Raw genomic sequence first — 13,073 nt, forward strand, 5'->3', positions numbered from 1 at the left:
TGGCGTCAGAAGTTCTTCCTGAAGTCATCTTTAGTGACGATTTTTTTGTTTCTTTTTTGGGTTTTTGTTTTTTTCAGGGAAGCCAGTATATGATTGTTTTATCAGTATTCTCTTAGACTCAGAGGAAGCTTATGGGCCAGTTGCCATGACTGAAGACAAGCCTGAGGAATGTTTGTTCCCTGATGTTGTTCAGCTCTACGTAGTTGAATACAAAGGTACAATAGAGTTTCACAGCTGTTAGTCTTTCTAAGGCAGCTGCTTTGGAGCCTTTATCCTGAATCTGTCATCATACTTAAAATAGTTATTGCCCCTCCTGAGGTAACAGCCAGGGGCCTCTGGCCCTGAAGAATGCTTTTATGGTTCTATATCAGTCTATTATTTTAGCACTCTTGCTAATAATAGAACTGAAAGGCATTTCTTTTCCCCTGGAATAACAAGTTAACTCTCAAAAGTTGGTGAAATAACACCTTAGGGTTATACTGCACAGTTCTACCAACCCAAAGTCTGCTTCTCAGGACACAAAAGTGAGTATAGTTGCCATCTGTAAAATAAAAGATTGGGGATGTACCATGAATATTTCTAACATCTCTTTAATAATCATTTCTAGAGCTGTTATTCATAATTGTGGCATCTGCAAATGGGCATGGTATGTAGACACCTTATACGTGTGTATCTTCTTTGGATAAGCTACAGATTTTCAGTGAACAAATATTTACTTTTTTGGACTGATACGCCAGAAGAATATCTTAGAGTCATCCAACCTATGACATGTGGACTTCTAGCCTTTCTTGGACATTGCCGTAGTCAGCTTATTCCATTTTTGAACATACCAGAACATGTAAAGAAAACAAACTTTCTCTTTGGGGGGGTGGGAGAGAATTTTAATACATTCACCAAATTAAAGGACAAGAACATACTGTAGACACAACTTAAGACAATTTAGAATCACAAACAAAATGTGAGGTAGACTGACTAGTGAAATTCACCAAATTTTGGTTAAGAAAATTTTACAGTAAAAGTAACACAGGTGCCTCCTTTTCTAAAAATCACAAAAAGCATTTGCATAAATTACAGCCAAAAAAATTGAATACAACAATTCTCATTGTAATTTTAGTTTACATTCAGTATTAACCTGTGTGAACTGTCAGTATGTGGCAAGGTTCAACAGGTCTATAGGTCAGTTGTTATGCAGGCCTAGTGAACACATTCACACCACAATATTCTTAAGGGATGGCAAGGCTCGAAGTGGAACACACCAAGGTACGTATTAACCAATCATGGTGTCCTGTGCTTGTGCAATTTTATCCTTGCAGGAGAACGACCTAACATTCTCTAAAGAATTATACTGATCAGGTGATTTTAAAAGATCCAAACCTTAGTAAGATAGGCATTGAAAAGAATAAGCAGGTCAATTGGAATTCTCCATCACTGGGGTGATGGGCTTTTGGCTTTATTCTGGCATTTCTCTTCCCCAGAGTTAAACAGTATTTAAGAGATCATAGCATTTGATTTTTCAGAGTGCAGCCCTAACTAATATGGGGTCCCCTCAGGTCAAGTAACTACAAAAAATTTTCCTTTCCTTAGACTATGAAGCCATAAAGCCTGAAGAAACCCTGAGAGGCCATCTGCTCCAGGTACAACTGTTTTAGGATTATTTCAAGTATTTTATTTGCCCTATAAATATTTTTGGAATATTGCACAAATAGTTGGTTTCTTGATATCGTCTGCGTTAGGCCCTTTCAACAAAACAGGAACAACGGAAATACATTGATATCTAAATCAGCCTGCCTCAGAACGTACCTCTTTGCCAAAAATTCTGCTGTACTAAAATTGAGTATTTTTAAAGCATCTATAAGGCAGGTCCTCTTTCAAGGTCAGTTAAAAATGGAGTTTAAAGGAATTGTTCATTTCAAGAGACATTTAAAGCATCATAAGTAACTATATTAAAACCAAGAGATCTGAAACCATTTTCAGATTAGTACATGCCGTCTTTTCACTAGCTGTAAACTCCTTGTTATCACAAACTAATAAAGCTGGTCAGTTAACACTGTTTGTTCTAAGTAAATGCAGGCTTCAGGCCATAAATATGACATCGATTCAAGTTAAAAATGGCCATTTAAAGTGGGAATAAAGTGGTACATACGGGCTAATGAGAACAATGTCAAGAGATTGTTTAATGATGAGAAGTGGAGTAATTTAAGAATAAGCTTCCAAAAGACCTAGTTTGTTCTAGAACATTTTCTAAAAATCTGTTTTTGATTAAAATATGTGGTAAAAAATCTGTAGAAACTTATGCCTCCTACTGTTGATACTGAACAGAGACCCCCTGTTGATTTTAATGAGTCAAAGAGACTTACTGGCATCTTCTTTAACACACGCACACCCCACTGGTAGGATTAAGTAAAACAGCCTCTCTTTCTACGGCTCTGTTTCCCATTTCAGCAATTTCTGTGGTGTTGTCAGTATAAGGCAGCTAATATTCATTCAGTGTATCTTTTAAAGGAAACTTTGCTTTAGTCTTTGAGAGGAAAGAAACTAGTTCCACTTCACACAGAAGCTAAGCCTGCCTGACATTTAGCTTTGCTGGTGCCAACTGCTAAATTCCAACCAAACAGGGTGGGTGTGGGGTGACTGCTGAAAGCTTCTGAATTGGCTCAACTACTGAATCAGGCTCTCCTTGTGTAAGATTAATCACTGTTCATATTCTCACAGGCGTGCTTAAGAGACTGAACACAAAGAATGGATAAAGCAAAAGAACTTAAGCCAGGATAAGCTGCATGAATACACACAATGCCTGCTCTGCATTTACTAATTTGTTTGTTCAGTTTAAATAGTAAACTTTTAACTCCTGTGGAAATTTTGCCAAAAGTTTCAATACATACAAGATTATAAATCTTAAACTAACACTGCACAGAGAAAGACAAAGCTACTTCTTTTTTTTTAAATACAAATATCTTCTACATTCTATCATTTCAGACCCCTGAGTAATACTGTACCAAAGTACAGATCTGAAGAGAAACTGAGGGTTCAGCCTCAAACGTTAATCTTCAATTAATTCCACACCAACGGTGTGAGTCTCACGTAACACATTCAGGCTAGCTAATGCTGAGAGTCAGTTTCCCCCCCGACACAGCATAGTAAAAAAACAATGCAGACTCCCTGTGGCCTCTCCAAAGCATAATCCTCCTCAGCCTCCCGTAGGCAGACCACGTCTTAAGTAATTGCATAACTACCTAGGGTGGAGTTAACCTGAATTTAAGTCCTGAAATTGGAACTGAAGGAGAGTGATGCCCCCCAAGGACCTAGGTCAGATTTGGGGGGTTCTTTGGAGAAGAGACAAATATGTTGCACTTGGCTCCACAGTGATTGTACTTTAAAGGACAAAAAACATCCTTAATCGTTACTACCCCACCCCACCTAGGCATCCCTTTGCTGGTTTTGGTCTCTTCCAAAGCTCATACGTGACGTCCGGTAAGAAAGTAGAGGGGCTTGTCATCAGCGCTGTTAGCAGTTTGAAACTCGTCTCGGAGGCGGAACTGCCACTCGTCCTCTAGCTCTAAGCGCACAATCGTCTGGCGTAAGGAACTTCGGTCTTGGCAGATGACACACAGAGTAGCACCTTCAGGAAGAGAGCAGAAGTGTGTCTTAGGCTCAGGGATTGAAATGATGAAGAATCTTACCACCTCCCTCTGATTATATCCCCTAAACTAACACATGTGAGAACCAACATACAAAGTAACCTATCAGATTTGTTCATTGTACTGTTTATTTTGAATAAAGTAGTTATTACAAATTCAAAAGTTTAAAAGAGTGTAAAGTAAAAGCCCTCCTAACCACACCCCCCCTTCCCCTGTAGTAACCAGTGTTAAAACCCACGTCCTAACGTTTCATGTGTCCCTGTAGAGCAGGTGTTCTCAACCTCGGCACTGTGGGCCAGACAATCCTACTGTGGGAGCTGTCTTGCTCTTGTAGGATGTTTAGCAGTGTCCTTGGCTTCTACCCACTCTGTGCCAGCAGCACCCTGCCCTGTGACAACGTAAAATGTCTCCAGATATTGCCAAGCGTCCCCTGGGACGCTCCCTCCCACCCCCAACGCACGCGCACAGCTCCATATGTGTTTTACACACATAGAAGTAAATAGTTTCTCCTGTTCTCATAAAAATGGTAGCATGCTGTACACAGCATGATGAACCTTACTTTTTTTCACCGACCTCAGAGGTCATCTTGTCAGGATTATTTGTGATGCTTAATCTGCAGTTTGTTCTTAGGCAAGTTTAACTCTTTGTATGGTACATACTCATTGAAACGACTTCAGCTTCTATACCAGAATCATACCTCATTAACCTGATTTTTTCTTTTTTTTTTTTGTGGTACGCGGGCCTCTCACTGCTGTGGCCTCTCCCGTTGCGGAGCACAGGCTCCAGACGCGCAGGCTCAGGGGCCATGGCTCACGGGCCCAGCCGCTCCGCAGCAATGTGGGATCTTCCCGGACCGGGGCACGAACCCGTGTCCCCTGCATCGGCAGGCGGACTCTCAACCACTGTGCCACCAGGGAAGCCCAACCTGATTTTTATTAAAATTAGATTATATGAGAAGCATCACTTCTTGTATTGCATCATTCCTTTCTAAAATTACTAGTGGCAAACAATATTTAATATGGTCACAAACCTGGGTATATTTATCTGCATTTAGTTTAACACTCCCCCATTTAAAAAATCAGTGGCCCTGGTTTAAAAGTAAGATACTTAATTTACTGGCAAAATGATTGTTAAAGTGCTCTTTTATCTCTTTCCCACTGTATTTTTGTCCAGTGGGAACTAATAGCATTCACAAGCAAGATGCTAAATTTGATTTACCTTTTAGAAACTTAAATTTCTTAAGAAGATCAGCACCTACAAAAGAGTCACAGAGGTACAAGAGGAGTCCACTGAAACACACCCCTTCACAGTTGACATTGCTGGAGTGGGGTCTGGAGCTGACGTAGCATATGGCCACCTGGAATCATCAAGCAGAAATAGCACAAGCATTTCAAAAGCAAGCAAAACCTCTGCATCTTCAGCTGAATGAAGTAGCGCCTTCCTTTTTAGCTGTCCATCTCAGGGTCAGGTAAAGGAGACACCTTCCGCACCCACCCCCGACCCGGCACGCGGGATCCTAGCTCCCCGACCAGGGATTGAACCCGTGTCCCCTGCAGTGGAAGTGCAGAGTGCTAACCAGTAGACCGCAGGGAATTCCCAGTTTTTTTTATTGAAACTTCAATGGGCTGGTTAGTTAAGCTTTGTACTCCCTTTATTTTGTGTGTCAAGTTTTAACGTATTTAAAGCTTCTTTATTTCTCATAATAAAGGACAATTATGAGAGAAATTAATAGAAGCAAATCAAGCCCCTCTATCTAATAAGAGTATCAGCCCCTTCCCCTTTACCTCTGGTCCAATGTTAAGGTAGCAGTCGATGGCCAACACGGGACTCTTGAAGTTATGGATAGCTTTGGGGAAGAGTTTGTATGAGGCGTGCTGAAGGAACTTCTCCAGGAGAAACTGTGCAGGGGCTGCCAGTAGTGTGTGTTCGCTGTCGGGAGCACAGACATACTGAAGGGGCAAGATGGGTGCTAAGCTCTCTGACACCTGAAATCAGAGCCAAGATCATGGGAAATGGGTCTGTCACTATGTGAAACTGGCAAGGAAAGCACTGCATTGCATCCGAACAATCCACAAGTAACAGCGCAGAGACAGAGACCAGGCTCAAATGTAAGTCTGTCATTCTTGGGTTCTGAAATTTTTTTCCTCTTGGAAATAGCGCAGTTGGATTTAACATAATTTATACACAGTAAGGGCAGGAGCAAATGCAAAAGTAGGCTTCTTTGAAAGTTGGTGCCTTTAGCATGTACACTGTAAGAACCAACAGGAAGCCTTTTATAGCGCTGCTGGATGTGGATGGGATAAAATCCCCCCCCCCAAAAAAAAGCAAAGAGATTTCTAAGCTCCACTGGGGAGTCTACATGCTAAAAATGATTAGATACCAGTAAATCTCTTAAACAGAAAAGGGTAGGCCCATGGAATTAACCCTTAACAGGTTCTGATCTGCCTTACTTTAAAAAAAAGACAACTGGCAAAGGACCGTGCGAGCAGCTTGATGTACACTTCTTTCACGTGTTACATAAAGAATGTAAAAATGTTAACTTTGCCAGTTTAAGAATATAGAAGACGTTTGAAACTAAAGCTTTGATGGAGTTAAGCCTTAAATCTAAAGAAAGGTAGTTTTGTTGAATTTTCAAAACTTATGTTTGGCTCTAGATGAGTCTTCAGTAAGGGAAACAAGAGTGCAGATTTGACGTTAAGAACAGACTCCCTTGTGTTACTTTCCAGTCAAGTGGCAAGTGCTTAATGCCAGTACCTGATAACAAAGATATTAATGAAAGATCATCTTATTTTCAAAAGTAGACTCAAGCTTGCAAACTTACCATGATCTTTGGTTTAATGATAAACTCCCTTTGCCCTCCAACCTGAACATGTTTCTTCATGAGACTGAAGTTATTAAAGCGGCAGATGAGCAGGCCACTACTGTTCGTTCTCAGGTTAAAGTCAACGTCTTCACAGAAATACCTAAATTATAATCACAGCGATAGGTTTCCTTAACTACCTGTCACATCTCAACTATGACAGTTAAACACAGAGAAATGTGTGGCAGGTATTGGGAGACAGCCTCAAACAAAATCAACCTTTCCCCCTCAAGGAGCTGGCTCTCTTGACACTGGCCTGTGAACCTTTTGATTTGGGCATTAACAGCCACTAAGGAAGGAGGAAGTGAGGTGACTGTTCCCAGACATTCCACAGCGCCTTGCATTCCTGAACTGAAATACGAGCGCACGTTCTGTATACTCTAGTGGGACCGGACTGCAGAGCTGCTCCCGGTTTTAAAATCCTGGCTGCAAACAGGATAAAGCATCTGCCACATTTAAAACACAGAAGTGAAATAGCTACAGGGTTGGGGGTTGACATAAGAGGGACTCTATGGCCTCTGACATTCTTCCTTGGCCATTTCAGATTTTCCAAGATATGGGCATAATTTGTTCAGGAGGCAAGGCCAGGGCTAGCTGGCTTTTCCCTACAGGATCCAGATCTCAGGGTCTTGCTAACATCTGGGGAAGAGACTACCTTCTGAGTTCTGAGGGTAAATGAAAGGTTAATCTTGAATAGGTTTACGGGTCCACACACCGATTTCTGTTGATAAAAAGTTTTGGCCCTGTTTCAGTTTTTACTGAATAATAAGATGGCCAAAATATGTTCTCTAAGCATTTCATGTTGCAGCACCTATCATTAAGGGTCTGGGTCAGTTTGAAGGCTGATGAAGGGGCACTTTGGGGCTTATGATCCCCCTTTCTCTGTCCATATAAAGAGAGTCTCAGTTTCTCAAAGACACAGAGACAGGAATAAAAACATGGCTGAGGCTAGACCTGGGCAGAAACAATCCGTAAATGCCAGGATCACATACATCCAGAAGGCCTGACCTACCTGTTGAAGTCATACTGCACATTCTGAGTCAAGTCTATGTTGAGGAGAATGAAGTCGTGCACGTGGCATCTAGAGAACGGGGCCTTCAGGCTCTGAGAAGTCAGCTTGCTGCTCCATTTCTGTATGCCCAGGATTGCGTAGTGGATGATTTTCGGTGTTGCTTCAATATGCTGCAAGACACTCTTCAAGGACACATTCTTACTGGAAACTCCTGTTTCCATGGGCTGGCTATGAAATGTAGAGTTAGTTTACATAAGATACCACTATTACTGAAGAGAGGGTCACTTATGAAGAGCTAACCGCACTGTACAGTATTAACACCTGAAGGATACAATTAGCTGATTGACTTTATATTAGTCTGGAATGGAGAAGGATGTCAAGCCCGGTTTTCATGCTGCCTGTCACTGCTAACCTAGGGAAGCTGCCTTCTGGGGGCCGGGCTGATCACTTAAAGGCAGAGAGTGAAATCCAGCCCATTTCAAAGTGAGTAATGAACAGGGAGTCACCAAAGAGAGGTAGCCAGAGATTAGAAGCACACAAGTATACTTCCCAGTTCTGGTAATTACGGAATAATAAAGGAATATTTGAAAACTTCACGGGCTTCAAATCCACAGGGGAAACAAGGGCACAAAACCGTAATGCCTGAGCTGGAAGGGTCTAGAGACCATCTGGCACAGTGTTTCACTGGGGCTGTGAATATTCGGGGCCATTTACTGCATAGGACTTCTCCAGGCTTAGCATTTCATGGTCCCCACGGATTCCTGTCACCTCTGCCCCAGGAGGAGAACCACTGATTTGGGCCCAGCCATAATTTTTTATGTGATAGAATTGAGACAGAGGTGAAGTAACTTTCCCTTTTCATCCAGACAGTTAGGAAGCAGAGCTGGGGCTAAAAAGCAGGTCTCCTGATTCAGAAGCCAGTGGTCTTTCTAAATAAACCATAGTGTCTTTCAACAGACTTTTATAGCAAACCTGAGCTGTGATGCACAAATGGTCCAGGAATTTAATGGCAGGCTGAGTGTCTAAATTAAAAAATTCCTAAGCCACCACAAAATGTGCTAGTGAGAGTAGTCTCACAGATGATTGTTTTGCTCTGGAAAGCTGTACCTCTCTTATTTACTTCCCTGTGCAATGACAGCCAAGGAGAGTGTCTTCTCAATGACACTGTGTCACACTCCTAGAACTGCGTAGGAAGCACCACTACCTGCTCTGCTCCTGAACACTGTGAATGTTCCATAGGACACACGAGTCATCCATTACAACGATGAAAGGCCAGACACACTGGCGTTTAACTCCCAGCTCTTCCAGGCGGTTCCTCTCCAGCTCCAGGTTGTGATATGACAGCTCCTTAATAAGAAACCTGGCAGCACCTGAAAGGCAACACAACCAAGGCTTGTACATCCTTCGCTCAGGCTTGGCTGAGGCCCTGCACACGGCTCACATGCTCTCCGTAAGCATGTGTGTTCACGTGGTGACCATGCACATGGATGGGGGTCAACCAAATGTTCAGAGCAGTGGCTCTCAACCATCAGTGTAGATAAGAATCACCCAGGAAGTCTGTTTAAAATGCAGATTCCTAGAACCCACCACCAGAGGTTCACTCTAGTAAGTCTGATGAGGGGCCAGAAACCAGAGATGTCTTTGCAGGTGATTCATGAACTACACTTCAAGGAGTACTACAAGAATCCAGCTTCCCTGATAGGACAAATGATACCACATAGAGGAGATACTTACTACTGGTTTCTTAGAGACATGATTAGATTCTCAGCAGCCGCCACTCGCATGTCCTGCACTAGGGAGCCACCAGGGCTGCAGTAGTGGGCATGCCACTTACACTAATGTGTCCCCTGCTTTAGGTACCTTTAGGAAACTGGCAGCAGTGTCTTTGAAGAAGACTCTGGAAACTGGTATCCTTTCCCTAGGTCTGCTTTTTTGTAAGAGGCATGTGGTACAGTAAGTAAGAGACAAGACTGGAGCCAAGCTGCTTCAGTTTGAATTCTGATTCCACTGCTTTCTAGCTGTGTGACAGTGAACAAGTTAACTCCCCTGTGCCTAGGCTTCCCCACCTGTAAGAAGGCGATGATAATGTCTACTTCATAGGATTGCTGTTTGGTGCTCAGGACAGTGCCTAGCACTTGGTAAGTACTCAGTGAGTGTTAACGATTATTAAGATGATGATCATCAGGAATTAGCCAGGTTTTATGAGTGGGCCACCCTAAAATGAAACACAATGTAGATGATAATGAAATAAAGAGGCTAAAAAAACCCATTAAGTCTATGAAGGAGCCAGGAAAACAGTTTGAATAGGTCAAGGGTAATACTAGGATTTAGGAAAATCTACCTTTCAATAGCACTGTGTATAACAGTTTGCATTCTCAACATAAGGACCATATATGAAAAGCCCACAGCTAACATACTCAACGCTCAAAGACTGAAAACTTTTCCTTTAAGATCAAGAATAGGACAAGGATGCCCACCTTTATCACTTCTATTTAACATAGTACTGGAAATCCTAGCCAGAGCAATTACACAAGAAAATGAAAGTCACCCAAGTTGGAAAGTAAAATTATCTCTTTGCAGACATGATCCTATATGTAGAAAACCCTAAAGATAACATGCATACTTAGAATAAATGAATTCAGCGAAGTTGCAAACACAAAAACAATACACACAAATCAGTTGTGTTTCTATATACTAAAAACAAACAATCTAAAAGGGAAATTTAGAAAAGTTCCATTTTCAATAGCATCAAAAGAAAATACAGGGCTTCCCTGGTGGCGCAGTGGTTGAGAGTCCGCCTGCCGATGCAGGGGACACAGGTTCGTGCCCCGATCCGGGAAGATCCCACATGCCGCGGAACGGCTGGGCCCGTGAGCCATGGCTGCTGAGCCTGCGCGTCCGGAGCCTGTGCTCCACAACGGGAGAGGCCACAACAGTGAGAGGCCCGCGTACCGCAAAAAAAAAAAACGAAAAATAAAGAAGTACAATACTTGGGAATAAATGTTAAGCCAAGGAGGCAAAAGACTTGTACACTAAAAAGTACAAAACACTGCTGAAATAAAGACAAATGGGAAGACACCCCATGTTCATGGATTGCAAAATGTAATATTAAGACGTCAATATCACACAAAGCAATCCACATATTTAATACAATCCCTATCAAAATATCAGGGTTGTTTTTTTTTTTTCCAGAAATAGAAAAATCCAACTTTAAATTCACATGGAATCTCAAGGGGCTCTGAATGGCCACAACAATCTTGAGAAAAGAACAAAGTTGGAGGTCTCACACTTGACTGACTGCAAAACTACCGTAATCAAAACAGTGTAGTAGTGGCACATAGACCAATGGAATAAGAATATAGAGCCCAGAAACATACACTTGTATATATGGTCAAATGATTTTTGACAAGAATGCCAAGACCATTCAATGGATAAAGGATACTTTCTTCAACAAATAGTGTTGGGAAAACTGGATATCCACATGCAAAAGAATGAAGTTGGACCATTATATAAAAAAATCAAAATGGATCAAAGAGCTAAAACTATAAAACTCTTAGAAGAAAACATGGGGGAAAGTTTGATGATGTTGGTTTTGGCAGTGATTTCTTGGATATGATACCAAAAGCATAAGCAACGAGAAAAAAGCTGGACTACATAAAAATTTAAAACTTCTGCACAAAGAATGCAATCAACAGTGAAAAGGCAACCTATGGAATGGGAGAAAATATTTACAAACCTTATCTGATAACGGGTTAATATCTAGACTATATACAGAACTCCTACAAGTCAACAACAATAAAAACTTTACTAAAAATAGATTCTCCAAAGAAGATATACAAATAGCCAACAAGCAAATGAAAAGATGATCAACATCACTAATCATTAGGAAAATGCAAATCAAATCACAGTAAGATACCATCTCACCCATTAGGATGCCTACGAACAACAACATCAAAAATTCCCAGAAAAAGCAAGTGTTGGCAAATGAAAGTGTTGGCAAATGAAACCATTTTGCATTGTTGGTAGGAATGTAAAATGGTACAGACATTACGAAAAACAACATGCCAATTCCAAAAAAAAAAAAAAAACGGCATTACCACGTGATTAAGCAATACTACTTTGGGGTTTATACCCGAAAGAATTGAAAGCAGGGTTTTGAAGAGATTTGTGTTCATGTTCATAGTAGCATTATTCACAACAATCAAAAGGTGAGGAGCAGACTAAGGGTCCCTCAGTGGGTGAATGGATAACAAAAATGGGGAGTTAGCCTTGAATGGTACTGAGTTTCAGCTTTGCAAGATGAAGAGAGTTCTGGAGATTGGTTGCATAACAATGTGAATATACTGAACACTACTGAACCATACACTTAAAAATGGCTAAGATAAATTTTGTGGTTTTTTACCACAGTAAAAAAAATTTGTGTTTATTTTATTTGCATGTATGTTGGTTTCTCTGCCCAGATTATTACAAAAATGGCAAAACTGGCACTAAACAAATTCAGTCAGATCTGGGATGAGGGAACTTTTTCTCCTAAAGGTCAGTTAGGCACAGAAAGGTATAGTTTGAGGGTCATATGCATATAGAAAAAGATTTTAGATAGTTTGGAGATATATTGTTTGGGGGAGGATAAAGGACCAGAAATATATGAAAGTCCTAAGTCATCTGATATTGTGATAAACATGGGAAATTGCATTCAAAACAAACCAGTTTGGGAAAATATTTTAATCCCATATTAAGGCTAAAGTTTAAGGACATGAAAAGGAATGGAATGGAGAACAAGAAAGGAAGAGACCTAAGAAGAAAGGGAGAGAGAGACCTGGAGAGAAGGCCTGTGTGGATCCAGGGCACTACTCGGGTCTCTTCTGTGTTCACTCCAGCTCTGGGCTGGATGTTCTTCCTCTAAAGCTCTTGATCCTCAGCCCTCTGAGACTCTGCACTGAGATACCCACAGAAGCCAATTGGAAGGGAGTTAGATGCAGGGAGTTACCAGACACTAGAGCTCTAGAACACTGGGTCCATGTGGAGGTTTCCTGCCTTCAGGAGGGAAATGAAGGAGCTCCAGACCGCTCTCTCCAGTTCCTCCCTGGCTCTGTCAATACACTCAACAACCAGGTGCCGCCTCTGAGAAATCAGCCAATTGCTCTTAAACTCCTTGGGGAAAAGCAGGAAAGACTTCTTCCAGGCACTTTTAAGATAACTGCCATAGGCAGTGATGATGCTTCCATTCCCCAGCTGCACAGAGCCCCCAAGAACTTGCTGTGTGCCTTTAAGATTAGTGATGCCCCTCAGAGATCCCTCCAGACCGGACTGTGAACTACTAACTCCCCTCCTCAGACTCTCCTCCTCACTGTGATGTTCCTGCTGCCAGCCTGCAGCAAGGAACATCTGCGGCCTATACTGGGAAGAGTCCCAATCCTTCCCAGGGTGCTCAACGTACCAGTGACTTCTTTGGTTACTAGTCCTCAAAAGTTAAAAATTCTGCAAAACTGCAGATCAAGAGAAATGAAAACTCATTTAAAGAGGAATGAAAAGTCCTTTGGTCTGCAGGGCAAGACACTATCCA

At 41.7% G+C, this 13,073-nt stretch overlaps 1 protein-coding gene across 2 annotated transcripts in view; it reads right to left on the bottom strand.

The window, feature by feature from the left end:
- Window positions 1-911: 911 nt before the first annotated feature.
- Window positions 912-13,073, bottom strand: part of GREB1L (GREB1 like retinoic acid receptor coactivator) — a 264,160-nt gene continuing 251,998 nt past the window's right edge. The window contains exons 29-34 of one of the 2 annotated variants that reach the window (XM_082853112.1): window positions 8,715-8,880; window positions 7,511-7,738; window positions 6,460-6,601; window positions 5,423-5,623; window positions 4,857-4,995; window positions 912-3,619 (exon numbers count right to left, since the gene is read on the bottom strand). In XM_082853112.1, coding sequence (XP_082709238.1) covers window positions 3,456-3,619; window positions 4,857-4,995; window positions 5,423-5,623; window positions 6,460-6,601; window positions 7,511-7,738; window positions 8,715-8,880 — 1,040 coding nt within the window. In that variant the 3' untranslated portion in view covers window positions 912-3,455. Of the gene's footprint in view, window positions 3,620-4,856; window positions 4,996-5,422; window positions 5,624-6,459; window positions 6,602-7,510; window positions 7,739-8,678; window positions 8,881-13,073 lie in introns of those variants that run through there. The other variant, XM_082853111.1, reaches the window with a different exon arrangement.

The sequence above is a fragment of the Leucopleurus acutus genome (assembly GCF_964270905.1).
Source record: "Leucopleurus acutus genome assembly, chromosome: 13".
Lineage (NCBI taxonomy): Eukaryota > Metazoa > Chordata > Mammalia > Artiodactyla > Delphinidae > Leucopleurus > Leucopleurus acutus.